Source organism: Archocentrus centrarchus, chromosome 1 (genome assembly GCF_007364275.1).
Source record: "Archocentrus centrarchus isolate MPI-CPG fArcCen1 chromosome 1, fArcCen1, whole genome shotgun sequence".
NCBI classification, from domain to species: Eukaryota; Metazoa; Chordata; class Actinopteri; order Cichliformes; family Cichlidae; genus Archocentrus; species Archocentrus centrarchus.
In genome coordinates, this window is record NC_044346.1 from 5,523,793 (window position 1) to 5,538,308 (window position 14,516).

The following is a 14,516-nucleotide window of genomic DNA, read 5'->3' on the forward strand; positions in this document are numbered from 1 at the left end:
TAAAAAATCCAACACTACTATTTAAAGCAGTTTACATTTAATTTTACAAGGTAATTTCATTAACAGGTCATATGTTTGGGCATCAGAGACAGGGAAGTTAAATAACCAAATATCTTAAGTTGGGTCAGGTTCAGATAGAAAACATTTTTAAATACATTCACACTGAAATCTGCAGGCCACACACATCTTACCAATGAGTGCAGCACTATTAATTCAGCAGGTGACAAGAAGCTGTGACAAATATCTACAGTTTATTCTCCCATTTTATCATGACCGCTCACTGAAAACACAAACTGTCCCATTTATGATTCAGTCTCAGTGCCCAGACTCTGAATCTGAGTCACTGTAGTCGGCCACCAGAGATGTGACTCCTCCTGAGCGTTTTCCCTGATCCTCCACCTTTCCAGAGTCATTTGTCAGTCCTTTGTCTGCTTCCTCTGTGTATCTGACATCCACTTCCTTGAAACCACCATTTGTCTCGTTCTGACCCATTTGTTCTGATACTATACATGGGGTTTCCACTGTGGGTGTGGCCAACAAAATGTCCCCGTCACTTGTGCAGACATCAGGGTGCGACTTTCTGCGGGTGACGGTGGCACACTGTTCAGTTTTGAGTCCAGATCCTGATGTGCGTTTCCGGATTAAAGGACTCTGTGGGGAACCCAGGGCTTTGGCCACAGCTACTTCTTTCCCCTGGAGACCAAGCTTATGGAGCAGGCTGCCTGCAGCACCTCCTGCTGGTGATGAAGTGGAGTTAAACCAGGAACGAGAGGCAATCTCTTTCCTTTTGCTCTGCTGTTTGTTTTCATATGCTGATTGGGGATGAAAGGAGAAAAACGAGGAAGAAATTGTTAAATTAGCCCTTCTGCAAGATTTCAGACTTTTCACCTTTTACATATGGGTACATTTTCAGAGGTTAACAGTGAATAACTTATAACATGGTTTTTAAATCTGTGCACTTGTGATAAAATATGTTGCTTACAGTCAGGTGTCTGGTAGGTGAGTAGTGCTGCTAGTTTCTTGTCCTCCTCCTTCTCTGGCAACAGTGGGATGGATAAGTTGGTTCTCATCCTTACTGCATTGTCCTTCTCCTCCTGCTCAGCCAGAACTTTCTTCTCTTCCTAAACAATCAATAATACAGATGTTTGTAGTAGCATGAGAAAGGCAGACAGGAACTACATATATCTTAGAATGCACGGGACAAGTTACATTCACACCAAACAACGGTGAAGCTCACATGAATAGCCACATTGTAAACTCACAAATATTAACACCTGAAATACAGAGTGTGGCTGCAATGAAGTTGCCTGACCTGGCTCTTCACTCATCAGTCCGTCCTTGTCCTTCAATAACTTGCCACCTCTGAAGGGCTGCGCTGTCATAGCCAAAATGATTATTTTGATCAATATTAAGATTGTGATTATTTATCAGGATTACTGAACGATGATCTGCTTCACTTTCTGCTGTGCCAGACATTTAAATTTCCATCTATTATCTGCAATATTTTGCTGCTGCCAAACACATTTGGGAAACTTCATGCTGCGTGGTGCAGGTAGCAGCAGCTGTGATCCGTACATGCAGACATGTCATCAGGCGGTGATTTAGGAAGTGCGTGATTTACTTTTGCTTTGCGTTCTACTAGCAGAGCATTTTCAGTATCAGTCAATCATGTTCACTTAATTGTGAGAAGGCAAAAATCACGCTCAGGAATAAAATACGATGAACTCTGCAGTCTTACACGTCTGTGTTGCTAAAATCCCAGTCACACAAGCCTAGAGACGGCAACTGGTCACAAATGGAAGAATGAGAACTCCCCAACCAGTAGCGAGTGGTTGCTGGAGTCTGACTGCTGTTGCTAGTCTGGTTTCAGTGTCACACAAACTGGAAACAGAGACCATCTGGCGTCATAGTAAAACGTGTGCCCTAAGACAACTTTTGTTTCGAAGATGAATGTTTCCATTTCCAGTTTGTGTCACCCCATTTTTCCAAGTTTCACCTCTGCTTTGTAGTTTGTGAGTGTTTGCAGTCAAGCCACTATTTTCCATACAATTTACAGGTAACGGCAGGAATCTGCTACCAACTAAAGGAATCACAAGGCGGTTTTAATGCAGCACCTTCTTTACAACCAATTTCACAGTGATAGCCAGCAGTCTCGAGCAACCCTGGCCAGGAAATGCACATTTTTCATTATAAACCAGAGGCTGCCGGGGGATCGCTAACAGGTCTTTGGGCTGTGACTAAGGTCACAGAGAAAAAAAGAACATAAACACATGTAAATGAAGGAATAAGAGGCCATGGTAGAGAACCCTGAAGAATCTGCATATTTATTTTATTTTCACTAATGGCAGTTAGCCTAGCACCAGAGACTAAATAATAGGACCACAGAAAATACTGCTTTCTGAGTATTTCTGAGTTTGAGTGATTTTTTTTTTAAAACCTTGTTCAGTGGTGCAGAATGACAGCAGGATAAAAGCTTAATGAAGGTCTCAATGTGTGTGTTTCAGGTCATACAGTTCGTGGACACATGAATAGCATAAATGAAAAAAACTTTTTTTAACACAAACAAACAAAAAAAAAAAATGTATGAAACGTGCAGCAAGATGTATCTTTCGTTTGAAATATGCCATACTATATGACTCTCTCTCTCTCTCTCTCTCACACACACAAACACACACACACACACACACACACATACACACACTAAAATTTTACTGGCTTGTGATGTATTTTCTAACTTTTCTTTTGCAACGTGTAATGACTGAAACTATTCTTCGAATTATTTATTACAAAAAGAATACTATAATTTATTATAGTAATTCTTTTTGTACCATGTCCGCGTTTTTCTGCAACCAAAGCGTGTCACTTCAACCAGCCTTGATTTTAGGTTTTCAACCATTTTGAAAAAGTAACTTCTGATTGAAAAAATGTGCACATGTAAATAAGAAAAGTAGCAATACTGCAATGGCCAAGGCAGGACATCAACATCTTACTCTGAATTTCCTACGGAGGGTGCTGTTGAGCTGGAAGTCATCCTTCCAGGTGGACTGGTAGTCCTGGATCTCCGACAGAGACGGCAGAGCCTTTTTTAGCTTCTCCTTGTCTTTCCCGCCGTGGTCCAGTTTGTACATGGCATCCGTCTCCAGCTTCTCCTTCTCTGTGCGCTCTGTTCAAAGAGGAAGAAGAAAGGTTACACTGTAGCAAGTAGCAAAAGACAATCCCCTGGTAAAAATGATATTAGATTACATCAAATATTCAAACAACCATAAGTGGACATAAAGATATCTTTTGGTGTGATATGGGTTGCCTGTGATACTGTGCAATATAGAAGAACACTTATATCAGTGCGATGCACATTTTGTGCATGATTTTAACCATCCTGAAGCACCGTGCAGCTAAGTACACTAAGTAAACATTTTTTTTTTTTTTAATAATAACAGGAGGTGTTTTACCTGTGGTAAGGATCTGCTCATTTTCAGCCATGTCCCAGCGCTCCTCCTTCCTGCGAGCTCCGCTTACTATAACATAATCACAAGTGGCTGGGTCTGTCTGCATCTCAATGTAATTGACACAGAGGTGGCACTTCATCCTAAACCTGGTGAAGGAAGTGAGAGTTTAACTTGAGGACGGCTTCAAGATGAATTTTTGCACTATTTAGTGAGATGCTGTAGAGTGCAGCATGCACATGTTTATAGTTCTGATTTCTCATTTCCTCCTGTTTACCTGTAAATTGGTGTGGTGTAGTAGTTCCCCACTTTCTTCTTCTCAGCATTGTACCGAACCCCTATTTAAAAAACAAAAAACAAAATCATCAGTGTTATGGAAATGAAAAAATGAAAAGAAAAATATCGAGTTGGCATATATAATTTTATTTTTCTTTTCTCCAAACTTACCCATGCCAATGTGGTTTTTACAGCCATCACACCAGATGTTGTAAGGCATCTCAAACCTTGATGGACAAAAATAGACAATTAAAACATACAGTTTGGCTGAGTTTCAAAGAAAAACACACATTAACATAAAGAGTCCAGGTTTTCTTCCATGCTAATTCATCTTTTATGTCATTAAAAGTAAAGGGGCATGATAGTATGATAAACTAATATACGATAAAAATGTGAAGCTCTTGGCTTCATTTTTAACCTCTGTTAATTTGAACAAATGTAACACAGCAGAGATGAAGAGATTTTATTTGATATTTTTAACAGCAGCAGACTGTGGACATGACTGACATTCAACTGCCTACACAAAATCTTGCATCTATATTGTAAACCTTTTCTGAACTTTTTAAATGTATAATTACCACCTTTTTAATAATAATTTTATGATAATTAAAAACACTGAAACTAAACTAAACCTATAAGATTTTTAAACAGCAAAAACTAAAGCTGGAGAAGAAGCCAAACAAAATAAATATAAAAACAATGAACAAATACAAAACTACAATAACTGTAACACACATGCATCATTTTTCTTATTTTTATAATATGTGCTTAAGAATAAATTTGGTGGTAATAGAATATTTTTCATGCAGACACAGCTGCACTGTGGCATCTCTCATTTGCATGTACAAATATTTTTGGTAATGATAGCTCACACAAACATGTAAATACATGAACTGGGAAAGTAATCTTTTCCCATCTCCAATCTCCAGCCATTCTCAGTTCATTACTGCTCTACAGGTGTGCACTAACCTGATAATGAGGATGCCCTGGGACAGTTTCCGGGCCCTCTCCCGCAGGGCGTGGGTTTTATGGTAGCCATTGAGGGATCCATGCTAAAGACAAAGAATGATTAAAATTCATGTCATACAAAAAAGTAAAAATAAAATAAGCGACACACACAATGGTTTGTGTGAGTGAACATACCTTGGCTGGATCAAAATCTGGAGGATAGTATTTGTTTGTTCCTTTTCTCTCACCCTGTCAAGAAAATAGTGCAGGACACTCTGTTAATAAAGAGTACAAACAGAGTATTCCCACATATATATTCATGTGACTGTGTGTATCGCAGGAGACACAGGTGAATTATACTCTTTAGGACTTACCATGGTGACACCTGGAACGCCACACCAGTGGTGGATTCACTCCCTTTTCACCTGACAAAAAAGAAGGAACATCATTAACACCACACTGTAAGGGGCTCGACACACGGGGAGCGACGTCGCTCGCTCTCCATTCATTTCCTATGGAGCTTGTGCGATGAGGCAACAATCGCTTGCCCTCCTCCAGCTAAGCGACCGGCGACGTTCGTGCATGTGAAATTTCGAGCTCGTACACGTAGACGTGCACACGCGACCAGGCGACGCGACACAACAAAGTTGGAAAATGTTCTACTTTTGTCGCTGTCGCGTGGCACTAAACCAATCAGCAAGAGTTTCATTGACTGACCAATGAGCGAAGAGTATGCTACACACTGCAGTCTGCAACCACTTTCAGCAGGAAGGAAAGCATCGTTTTAGCTGTGTTTGACTTTCCTATATTATATGACACTTCACGCAGTGATTATCGAGTTAAACATAAAAGGCAGCCATATGAGAACGTTAAACAGACGGATAGAGAGGACTTTTGTGCTAATATAGGATGAACGCGAGGTTGTCTTTTTCTTTTGTAGAGGAGACTTAACAGCAAGATTTCTGTCAGTTCCAATAAAATCTTCAGACTCCTCATCTTTATTGCCGTGTCTGACACGGACTGCTTTGAAAATGTCTAAATCCCTCCAGTTTCATAACCAATCACATTTCTTGGAGACGAGTGACGTAAGAGCACGATTCGCAAAGCTGCCGTCGCTATCGCGTCCCGTGTGTTCGGTTTCACCCCAGTGGCGATGCGACCCATTCGTCGCTGTCGTTTGTCGCTCGCTCTCCATTCATTTCCTATGGAGCTTGTGCGATGAAGCGACAATCGCTTGCCCTCCTCCAGCTAAGCGACCGGCGACATTCGTGCATGTGAAATTTCGAGCTCGTACACGTAGACGTGCACACGCGACCAGGCGACGCGACACAACAAAGTTTAAAAATGTTCTACTTTTGTCGCTGTCGCGTGGCACTAAACCAATCAGTGAGGGTTTCATTGACTGACCAATGAGCGGAGAGTATGCTACATGCTGCAGTCTGCAACCACTTTGAGCACGAAGGAAAGCATCGTTTTATCTGTTTGACTTTCCTATGTTATATGACACTTCACACAGTGATTATCGACTTACACACAAAAGGCAGCCGTATGGGAACGTGTTGGCACAAGACCAACGTTAAACAGACGGATAGAGAGGACTTTTGTGCTAACATAGGATGAACCCAAGGTTGTCTTTTTCTTTTGTAGAGGAGACTTAAGATTTCTGCCAGTTCCAATAAAATCTTCGGACTCATCTTTATTGCCGTGTCTGACACGGACTGCTTTGAAAATGTCTAACCAATCACATTTCTTGGAGATGAGTGACATGAGAGCGCGATTCGCAATGCTGCCGTCGCTATCGCCTCCCGTGTGTTCGGTTTCACCCCAGTGGCGATGCGGCCCATTTGTCGCTGTCGTTTGTCGCTCCCCGTGTGTCGAGCCCATAACAGTTAAGTTAATGAAATTTAACTAAATAAGACATTTTTTCAGTTCTTCTGCATAAATTCAAATAGTAACTATTATATGGGTGGTTCAAATTTATGGAGTTTTACTGGTCTAAGTGGCTCCGTTATGTAATGTGAATGGTTGTATGTTATAACTTTGCTCTTCTCTGCTGAAGAGAAGCAAGAGTAGCTCACAGATGAGTTTTTTTGTACACCTGCGCCCCATTGACAGCACACAGATCCCTGGTTTGATTCTCAACCTCAGGGAGGCACAAGCTAGCGTACTCCTAATGCTGCTCCAAAGCCCGGATAAATAGTTGTCAGGAAGGACATTCGGCATAAAGCCTGTGCCAAATCAAAATGATTCCATCTGCAATATAATGGAGCAGTCAAAGGTACAGTCTTAGGGGCTCGACACACGGGGAGCGACGTCGCTCGCTCTCCATTCATTTCCTATGGAGCTTGTGCGATGAGGCGACAATCGCTTGCCCTCCTCCAGCTAAGCGACCGGCGACATTCGTGCATGTGAAATTTCGAGCTCGTACACGTAGACGTGCACACGCGACCAGGCGACGCGACACAACAAAGTTGAAAAATGTTCTACTTTTGTCGCTGTCGCGTGGCACTAAACCAATCAGCGAGGGTTTCATTGACTGACCAATGAGCGGAGAGTATGCTACAAGTTGCAGTCTGCAACCACTTTCAGCACGAAGGAAAGCATCGTTTTATCTGTGTTTGACTTTCCTATGTTATATGACACTTCACACAGTGATTATCGACTTACACACAAAAGGCAGCCGTATGCGAACGTGTTGGCACAAGACCAACGTTAAACAGACGCATAGAGAGGACTTTTGTGCTAATATAGGATGAACCCAAGGATGTCTTTTTCTTTTGTAGAGCAGACTTAACAGCAAGATTTCTGTCAGTTCCAATAAAAATCTGACACGGACTGCTTTGAAAATGTCTAACCAATCACATTTCTTGGAGATGAGTGACATGAGAGCGCGATTCACAATGCTGCCGTCGCTATCGCCTCCCGTGTGTTCGGTTTCACCCCAGTGGCGATGCGGCCCATTTGTCGCTGTCGTTTGTCGCTCCCCGTGTGTCGAGCCCATTACAGGTAAGAAACGACATTAAGATTACAGTGTATCACCTGCGCACATATGTTCGTTAATGACTAAAAGACCAGAAAATTTGAGTGTTTAAGAAATTATTAGAACTTATTAGAGTTTTAGGAGCAAGACAGAGAGCAGATTTGGCTTGATGACTACTAATGCATTAGTTGAGGTATTACTGAAGTTTTTCCCCAGCTTGAAATTGCTACTTTATGGTTACCCTACAGTAACTGAAACCCCACTTACAAAACAGGATTTTTTTTTTTTTAAACTCACACTCCTGCTGATTATCCTGTTTGGTGGTCGCTAACATTGATGTGTTATTATGACGTGTGATTTTGGCCTTCCCTCTTGAACACAGACTGGCACCTCTGGACGCCACGTCCCCACAAAGACGAACGCCCTAACTCTCCCAACGTCTCATTCCAACTGATACTTAAAAGTTGGCAATCTATGGCAGGCTGTGTTAACATAAAATCTGATTCACCACACTTCATTCTAGATACCTGAAATTGATTTATGACTAGACGTATTAGTAAACTTTGATATCTCTAATTATATTTTGACTAGACAAAGTACCTATTTGAGATATTTCTAATTACATTCTGACTAGCAGAAATGACGTCAGATTTACCATTGAGTTGAGATCTCTTGAATGGTACAGTAATTCAAGATATCTTAAATGTATTTTTAGATAGGAGATATATAGTTTTGGCTAGTGCAAATTAAATTCTAGGTATCTTGAAAACAAATAATGACTAGGCAAAACTAAAAGAGAGATTTCTATAACTGTAATTTTGAAGAGTCAAAATTCCTTTAAAGACATCTCCAAATGAATTACAGATATCTTGAATTAGACGGCTTTTATATTTAAGATATCTTAAATTAACATTCTGACTATTCAGAATGGAATCACTGATATCTTGAATTAGTATTCCGTTAGAGTCAAAACGTCGACTTACGGAGCACTTTGGCAGAAAGTTTATAAGGCATTTTGTTAAAATAGCCTGCCATAAAATCGGAGATTCTGTGCAGATTTCTTAAGCAGTCTTCAAGCACACGATTTTCACGTTCTCCTCATATCCCATACTGAAGAGCTCTTTCTATATTGTGGCATTTTCTTACAATTTTGTCCAGAACAGCCAGCGCCGTTGCAGCCACCTGAAAATCTGCACTACAGGCAATTGTTTGGACAGCTCAGTACAGCATAAGGGGGCTTACACGCAATCTCATAATTCAGATATCTAAAAATGTAATTTTGACTAGTCATAATTACGTTTGAGATTTCTTGAAAGGAATCTGGACTCGTCAAAATGTAATTGAAGATATCTTGAATTATTATTCTTACTAGTCAGAATGTAAATGTATTCTGGATAGTCAAAATGTAGTTTTGTCCAGTCAAAATGCATTTTTAGATATCTAAAATGTAATTACGGATAGTTAGAGGAAACGGATTTTATGCTAAAACGGCCTGCCATAAGAAACCCTGATATTGGTCTGATTTCACCCGAAAGCACGTTGGAACAAACAGTCCAGAAACCGCTCACCAGACGTAAAGCTCAAAGTTAAACTCTCCTTCGGGTGGGTACCAAGACAATTGTGAAGAGCATAACATCTAAATTAGTTTGTTAAAGAGCCAACGAACACTGGAAGTATTCCCAATACACTACTACGGTGTACACTCAACTGTTAGAATAAATCACAAAGCGTTCTGTCCACCACAAGCTGGCTAAAGCCAGGATAGGTAGCATTAGCAACAGCTAGCCTACTGCGTAATCTTAGCGCCCGCTACTCGCAAGTATGAGAGGCACGTGACATAAGTACACCTACAAATTAAAAGACTGTATTCAAATTTCACATACCCTATAGCCGAGGTTATTCCTGAATACAAATCTAAACGATACTTACTTTACAGCTGCTTGCTGCTGCACAACAACAACATCAGAAGGCTGATGGGTAATAAAGACGTAACTTCCCGGCTCCGGAAGTGGCGTCACGTTGAAGCGCTCTCTGGGAAGTACCGGCATGAGTGAGAAAACGTGGTTTGAGCGAGGCGAAAATAATTTGTCTGTAAATGCGGCAGAAATGGAAACTAAAGCGGAGTCACACAAACGTTACATCTGCTCGTTTTCCGGGTGCTCGGCTGCTTATAACAAACAGTGGAAACTGGACGCTCACCTGTGTAAACACACGGGAGTGAAGCCGTATTCTTGTGGGCGCGATGGCTGCTCTAAGGCTTTCTGCAGTAAGTCCCACCTGGTGAGGCACGAGCTCAGCCATAGCGGAGAGAAGCCTTTCAAATGCACCGTAGATGGCTGCAAGGAGGCCTTCACCACCAACGCAAACCGGACCAGACACATCGGCCGCATTCACAGCCAGGAGCAGCGGAAGTATGTTTGCAGATTTGAGGGCTGTTGGCTTGAGTTCAAGAAGAACAAACAGCTGAAGTCCCACATGTGCGAGCAGCACACTCAGCTGCCCCCTTATCAGTGTACTTATGAGGGCTGCCAGATGGGATTTAGCTTCCCCAGTAAACTGAAGCGTCACGAGAAGGTGCACAGAGGGTACCCCTGCAAAGAGGAGAGCTGCACTTTCACGGGGAAGACCTGGACTGAGTACCTGAAGCACAGAAAGGAGCAGCACAGAGTCACCGTGAAGTGTGACCAGTGCAGCAAAGTGTTCAGGGACTCTTGGTTTCTGCGGCAGCATCAGCACATCCACTCTGAAATGAGAGTGGTCCTCAAGTGCCCCAGGGACAGCTGTGACAGGTCCTTCACCACTGCTTTCAATCTGCAGAGCCACATCGGCTCCTTCCACGAGGAGCGACGACCCTTCATCTGCAGCCACGCTGGCTGTGGAAAGACGTTTGCCATGAACCAGAGCCTCCAGCGGCACAGTGTCGTCCACGACCCACAGAGGAAGAAGCTGAAGAGGCCCAGACCCAAAAGATCTCTTGCCTCCAGGTTAAGCGGTTACTGTGAAACAAAGAAAGTGGTTTACAAAAAGCACCTGGAGCATGCAGCACACAGCGGGTCTGCACAAGAGAGAGAAGGCCAACCTGGCCCAGTTGAGCTGGTGTCCCTCCTGCAGGACACATCTTTGCTGTGCAGCTCTGCTGTGGACAAGCATGGACTTACAAACACCCTGGCTACACCTTTAGCAGTGTAGAATCAAATGAAGGGGAGCACACCAGCTTTGTGTGGACAGCAGGCACTTTAGAAGAGCATATGTTACTTGGGACATGGTTGTTGGGAGTCTTGGTGTTGAACAGTGTGGTTCAAAACTATGTAGTTTTTCTGAAAGTGAATTGAGAATGAAGAATCAGCACAGGAGTGGAACCTGCTCCTGGTGTTTGTCCTCTGGGTGACATCAGCTGCAGGATTTCTCTTTATTTATAGAATTTTTTTGTTACAGAGCCATTAAATATATCTGTGATTTGTATTTCAGAAAATATATTTTGTGATATAAAAATAACTACAGAATGAAAGTATTTCAATAAAACCTGTGGGAGTATTTGGGAGTATTTTTATTTCATTGTTTGAGTGCTCTTACATGGTCATTTGTATGAGGAGGTCATAATTTATCGTGTCCAGTGTCATTAAAATGCAAAGTTTGGTGATTTCTCCAACAGATATTTCACTCATGTAAAATGGATTTTATAAGGAAGGATATGTAGGTAACAAATATAGTAACATCTCAAACTTCCTAGTTAATGAGTATAAAATTTTGTACGTATTTCTGGATTACACGATAGTGAAAATATATCTAATAAGTGGAACAATATTTTTTCCTTGACGAGCCAGTACTTAAGAGTTAATGTAAAGTATTTAAATCCTTTTCAGCTGCAGTGTGCTCTGCAGCACTAACACATGTTTGCAGTGGTGACAGTAGTGGTATTTCATTGATTTCTTATTGCTTATTTTAGTGTGCATCAGAGTCTTCAAAGAGTTTGGCAGTGAAAAACTGATAGTGTGTCACCAGCTTTCTGTGAATCCTGACTGTTCTGAATCAGTTATATTTTACTGTGACAGTGGGCATGGAAAAAATATACCATCAAAAGCACGCAAACACATCTGCCTTCACAGTACACTACCTGACCCACTTTTGCTTTAGAGGTGACTCCCATGTTCAGGTTAGACTTCTTAAATTGTGGCACCTGCAGGTATTATAGAAGTCTTAAAAATGTCTTAAATAGGTGCATGTAATAATGAAAGGCCTCACAGAGTACTAATTGGTTTTAAACTAAATTTAGATTGTCCTTTCATGTTTTTAGTAACATCGTGATTCACAGTGATGCTATTTTCACCTTCTCTACATATAATGCGACTTCTGTGCTGTGTAGTTCAGGCTGTTTCTGTGTGAAAAGTTAATGGTACAGTGGCAAGATACATTAACCAACTTTACAGCTGTATCTCATGCCTAAAAATATATTTAAAAGTCAAAGATGTCAGATGTTAAAGCTCCACAAAAAAGTAATTTAGGCCCTGAAGATGATGAAGATGAAGAAGATCTTGCTGGCCAGCCTGGATGTTAGTCTACAGAAAAGAGAAGATGCAAGACTGATGAGAAGTTGTTTGAGAATAACTCTGAAGTCAGTGTCTGTTTCATCACTCAGGGCACCAACAATAAACACATTTGAACAATTTTCTTAAACTTTCATTTCACCCTCATGTTCATTTTGGAGAGGCATCAGTGTGTTTTTACTTTTAATTTGTATTTCCATCGCAAGTCTTACATTTTATTTCAAGTGGTATTCAAAAGTGTCTTGCGTTTAACCTTCTTATACCTGCAGACAACCTAAAAATGACAAAATACTGGAAAAACAGCAGCAACTTTGAACTTTGTTTCACCCCATTCAACGCATTTGAGAAAACTGGATACGAGCAAATACCTGCAGCCGGGTTCAAAAATGTGAAAGTAGATTAACGCCATGAATAATAGAGCTGCCTGCCCATCTATCACACACAGGTGAAATATCACCGTGTCGTCACGGTCTAGCAGCTCTTGTCACCAACTTGCACATCCTCAGCCAGAGTAGAGTTGTGTGTGTGTGTGTGTGTGAAATCACCTGCCAAGCAGAATAGCTGGAATGAAGCCCTGTGCATTCTTGTGCCTTGATGACATACGAGAGAGAGCGTCTCCACTCTGACCAACAGATTTACGGCATAAACAGGAGAAGCTCCGTGCAAGTTTGACATTCCAAGGCTAAATCCTTTCTGAATATTTCCAGTTACAGGAAGGCTGCTCCCTTCATTCCTGACCCGCTCGGTCCAGACGAGCCCTATATGGACTGACTGTCTGACCAGCTCATCCAGGAATGCACAGCAGACTGCAGCCAATTAGTATTCACAGAATATGAATGTAACATGTCCTGCAATCAGTTCTTATTTTAAGAGCTTCCTACATGACTATCAGAGTGATAAAACTCAAATTCATCATGTAGAGCTAATTCACAGCTCCAAAACCTCTGATAGCACTGCAGTCACAAACACACAGATAGAGTAAAATACATGTGCTCTTTTGCAGAAATGTCATCAGTGTTACACTTTATTCTCTGATTAACATCACTTTGTATTGTTTGTTTGTTTTGTGGTGGGCTTTTTTTTTAGACACATACACTGAAAATGTATTATTAAAATTTCATATTTCCCTATTAAACCATATTGTATTGCCAGGCTACAGTTATCCTAGTCCAAAACTGTCTCCTATCCTACAAACTGACAACACTTGATTTTAAAGGTAACTACTCTACTAACTACTATTTATATCTTGAACACTTTACTTAAAAGTGTTAGCCTTGAAAACTTCATTAGGTGGTCTGTAATTACGTAATAGAAGAACAATATATGAGTAGTTATAGTCAGTCTATGACTTTGTCCCAGAAGTCTTATTCAGATAAGAGCCTTTCTCCTGGTAACCCTTCCAAACAAGCCCTACTTGTTCAGTCTTTTTCTAATTGTACTTTCATGCACTTTCATTAACTGAGATGAAGCTCTTGGGTTTGTTGCACTTTCTCTGAACATTGCACGTCTTGGGATGAATTTGCTCGGACATCCGCTCCTCGGAATATTGTGGCATTGTGTTAGCAAACACCTGCTCCAAATCAGCAAACTGCCAAAACCTCTGTTTTTATAGAGGTACTCGCATGGCTGGCAGTCAATTAATCAAGTGCATTTGATTATTAGTACCAGGCTATTATTTACCCTCTTAATTCCTATCTAAGCAGCAAAGCTGTACTCAGTTTTTCACAGGACTTTATAGAGTCCTGTGAAAACTTTCTTTTTCCCATGTCTGTCTATGAATCTGCCATTTTACAAAGCAGAAAAAGACCTTTGTGACAAAATGGGACACACACCACTGAGATGAAAACAAGCCAAAAAAAAAAAAAAATTGGATATTTATTGAAGCACAAAGAAAGCGATGTTTTGGGCACCTCTGCTCTTCATCAGATCATCGGTTCTCTGTGGTGCAGCAAAAAGAAAAAACTGTACGAGCTGTTGAATCTTTTCTTTTAAAATGGCTATTTTCCCGGGCTTAGGGAACAGTGTTGGACAGAGCAATTTGATCCATAAAATTATAAAGAAGCACAATACTTTAAGTGGCATCTAGCTACTTCATTTTATTGTGACATCATAATAGTGCTGATACTGCTTCAAACGGTGGGTATCTATCTTTAGAATAATATCAGCCAGTGTGCATGATTCGTGTATAAATGTTATCAGATTTCAATCTTTCCCGTTTTTGTTCATCTACACAAACTGATGCCACGTTCTTTCCATTCCTGTACTTTGACAACGCTGGAATTCCAGACTGGCTCTTCACACTGTAATCCAAAAGGATTGCTCTAT

General features: G+C 41.1%; 2 protein-coding genes across 5 annotated transcripts; one reads left to right on the forward strand and one right to left on the reverse strand.

Moving 5' to 3' along the window:
• Nucleotides 1-20: 20 nt before the first annotated feature.
• On the reverse strand, nucleotides 21-9,650 carry yju2b (YJU2 splicing factor homolog B). Of its 4 annotated transcripts, none has more exons than XM_030741051.1 (10): nucleotides 9,577-9,650; nucleotides 5,042-5,092; nucleotides 4,863-4,916; nucleotides 4,689-4,771; nucleotides 3,891-3,946; nucleotides 3,721-3,781; nucleotides 3,450-3,592; nucleotides 2,991-3,163; nucleotides 983-1,121; nucleotides 21-812 (listed from the first exon to the last, which is right to left on the reverse strand). In XM_030741051.1, the coding sequence occupies exons 2-10, from the start codon at nucleotides 5,042-5,044 to the stop codon at nucleotides 316-318; spliced, it is 1,209 nt and encodes a 402-aa protein (XP_030596911.1). In that variant the 5' UTR covers nucleotides 5,045-5,092; nucleotides 9,577-9,650; the 3' UTR covers nucleotides 21-315. The 4 variants fall into 4 exon arrangements, with proteins under 4 accessions (XP_030596911.1, XP_030596938.1, XP_030596929.1 ...); XM_030741078.1 differs by lacking the exon at nucleotides 9,577-9,650 and adding an exon at nucleotides 9,356-9,374; XM_030741069.1 differs by lacking the exon at nucleotides 9,577-9,650 and adding an exon at nucleotides 9,216-9,239.
• A 27-nt stretch (nucleotides 9,651-9,677) lies between these two features.
• Nucleotides 9,678-11,078, forward strand: LOC115788146 (transcription factor IIIA-like). The gene has a single exon (XM_030741090.1). It carries the CDS (start codon nucleotides 9,694-9,696, stop codon nucleotides 10,834-10,836), a length of 1,143 nt encoding a protein of 380 aa, XP_030596950.1. The 5' UTR covers nucleotides 9,678-9,693; the 3' UTR covers nucleotides 10,837-11,078.
• Nucleotides 11,079-14,516: the final 3,438 nt, after the last annotated feature.

What these genes read in the sequence shown, in the direction of transcription:
- yju2b (XM_030741051.1), bottom strand. An exon ending in CAGATTTTGATCCAGCCAAG is followed by an intron (nt 4,772 to 4,862) that starts GTATGTTCACTC and finishes CTTTGTCTTTAG; the next exon opens with CATGGATCCCTCAATGGCTA. An exon ending in CCCTCCGTAGGAAATTCAGA is followed by an intron (nt 1,122 to 2,990) that starts GTAAGATGTTGA and finishes TTGATTGTTTAG; the next exon opens with GAAGAGAAGAAAGTTCTGGC.
- LOC115788146 (XM_030741090.1), top strand. Translation starts at nt 9,694, where the DNA reads ATGAGTGAGAAAACGTGGTTTGAGCGAGGCGAAAATAATTTGTCTGTA.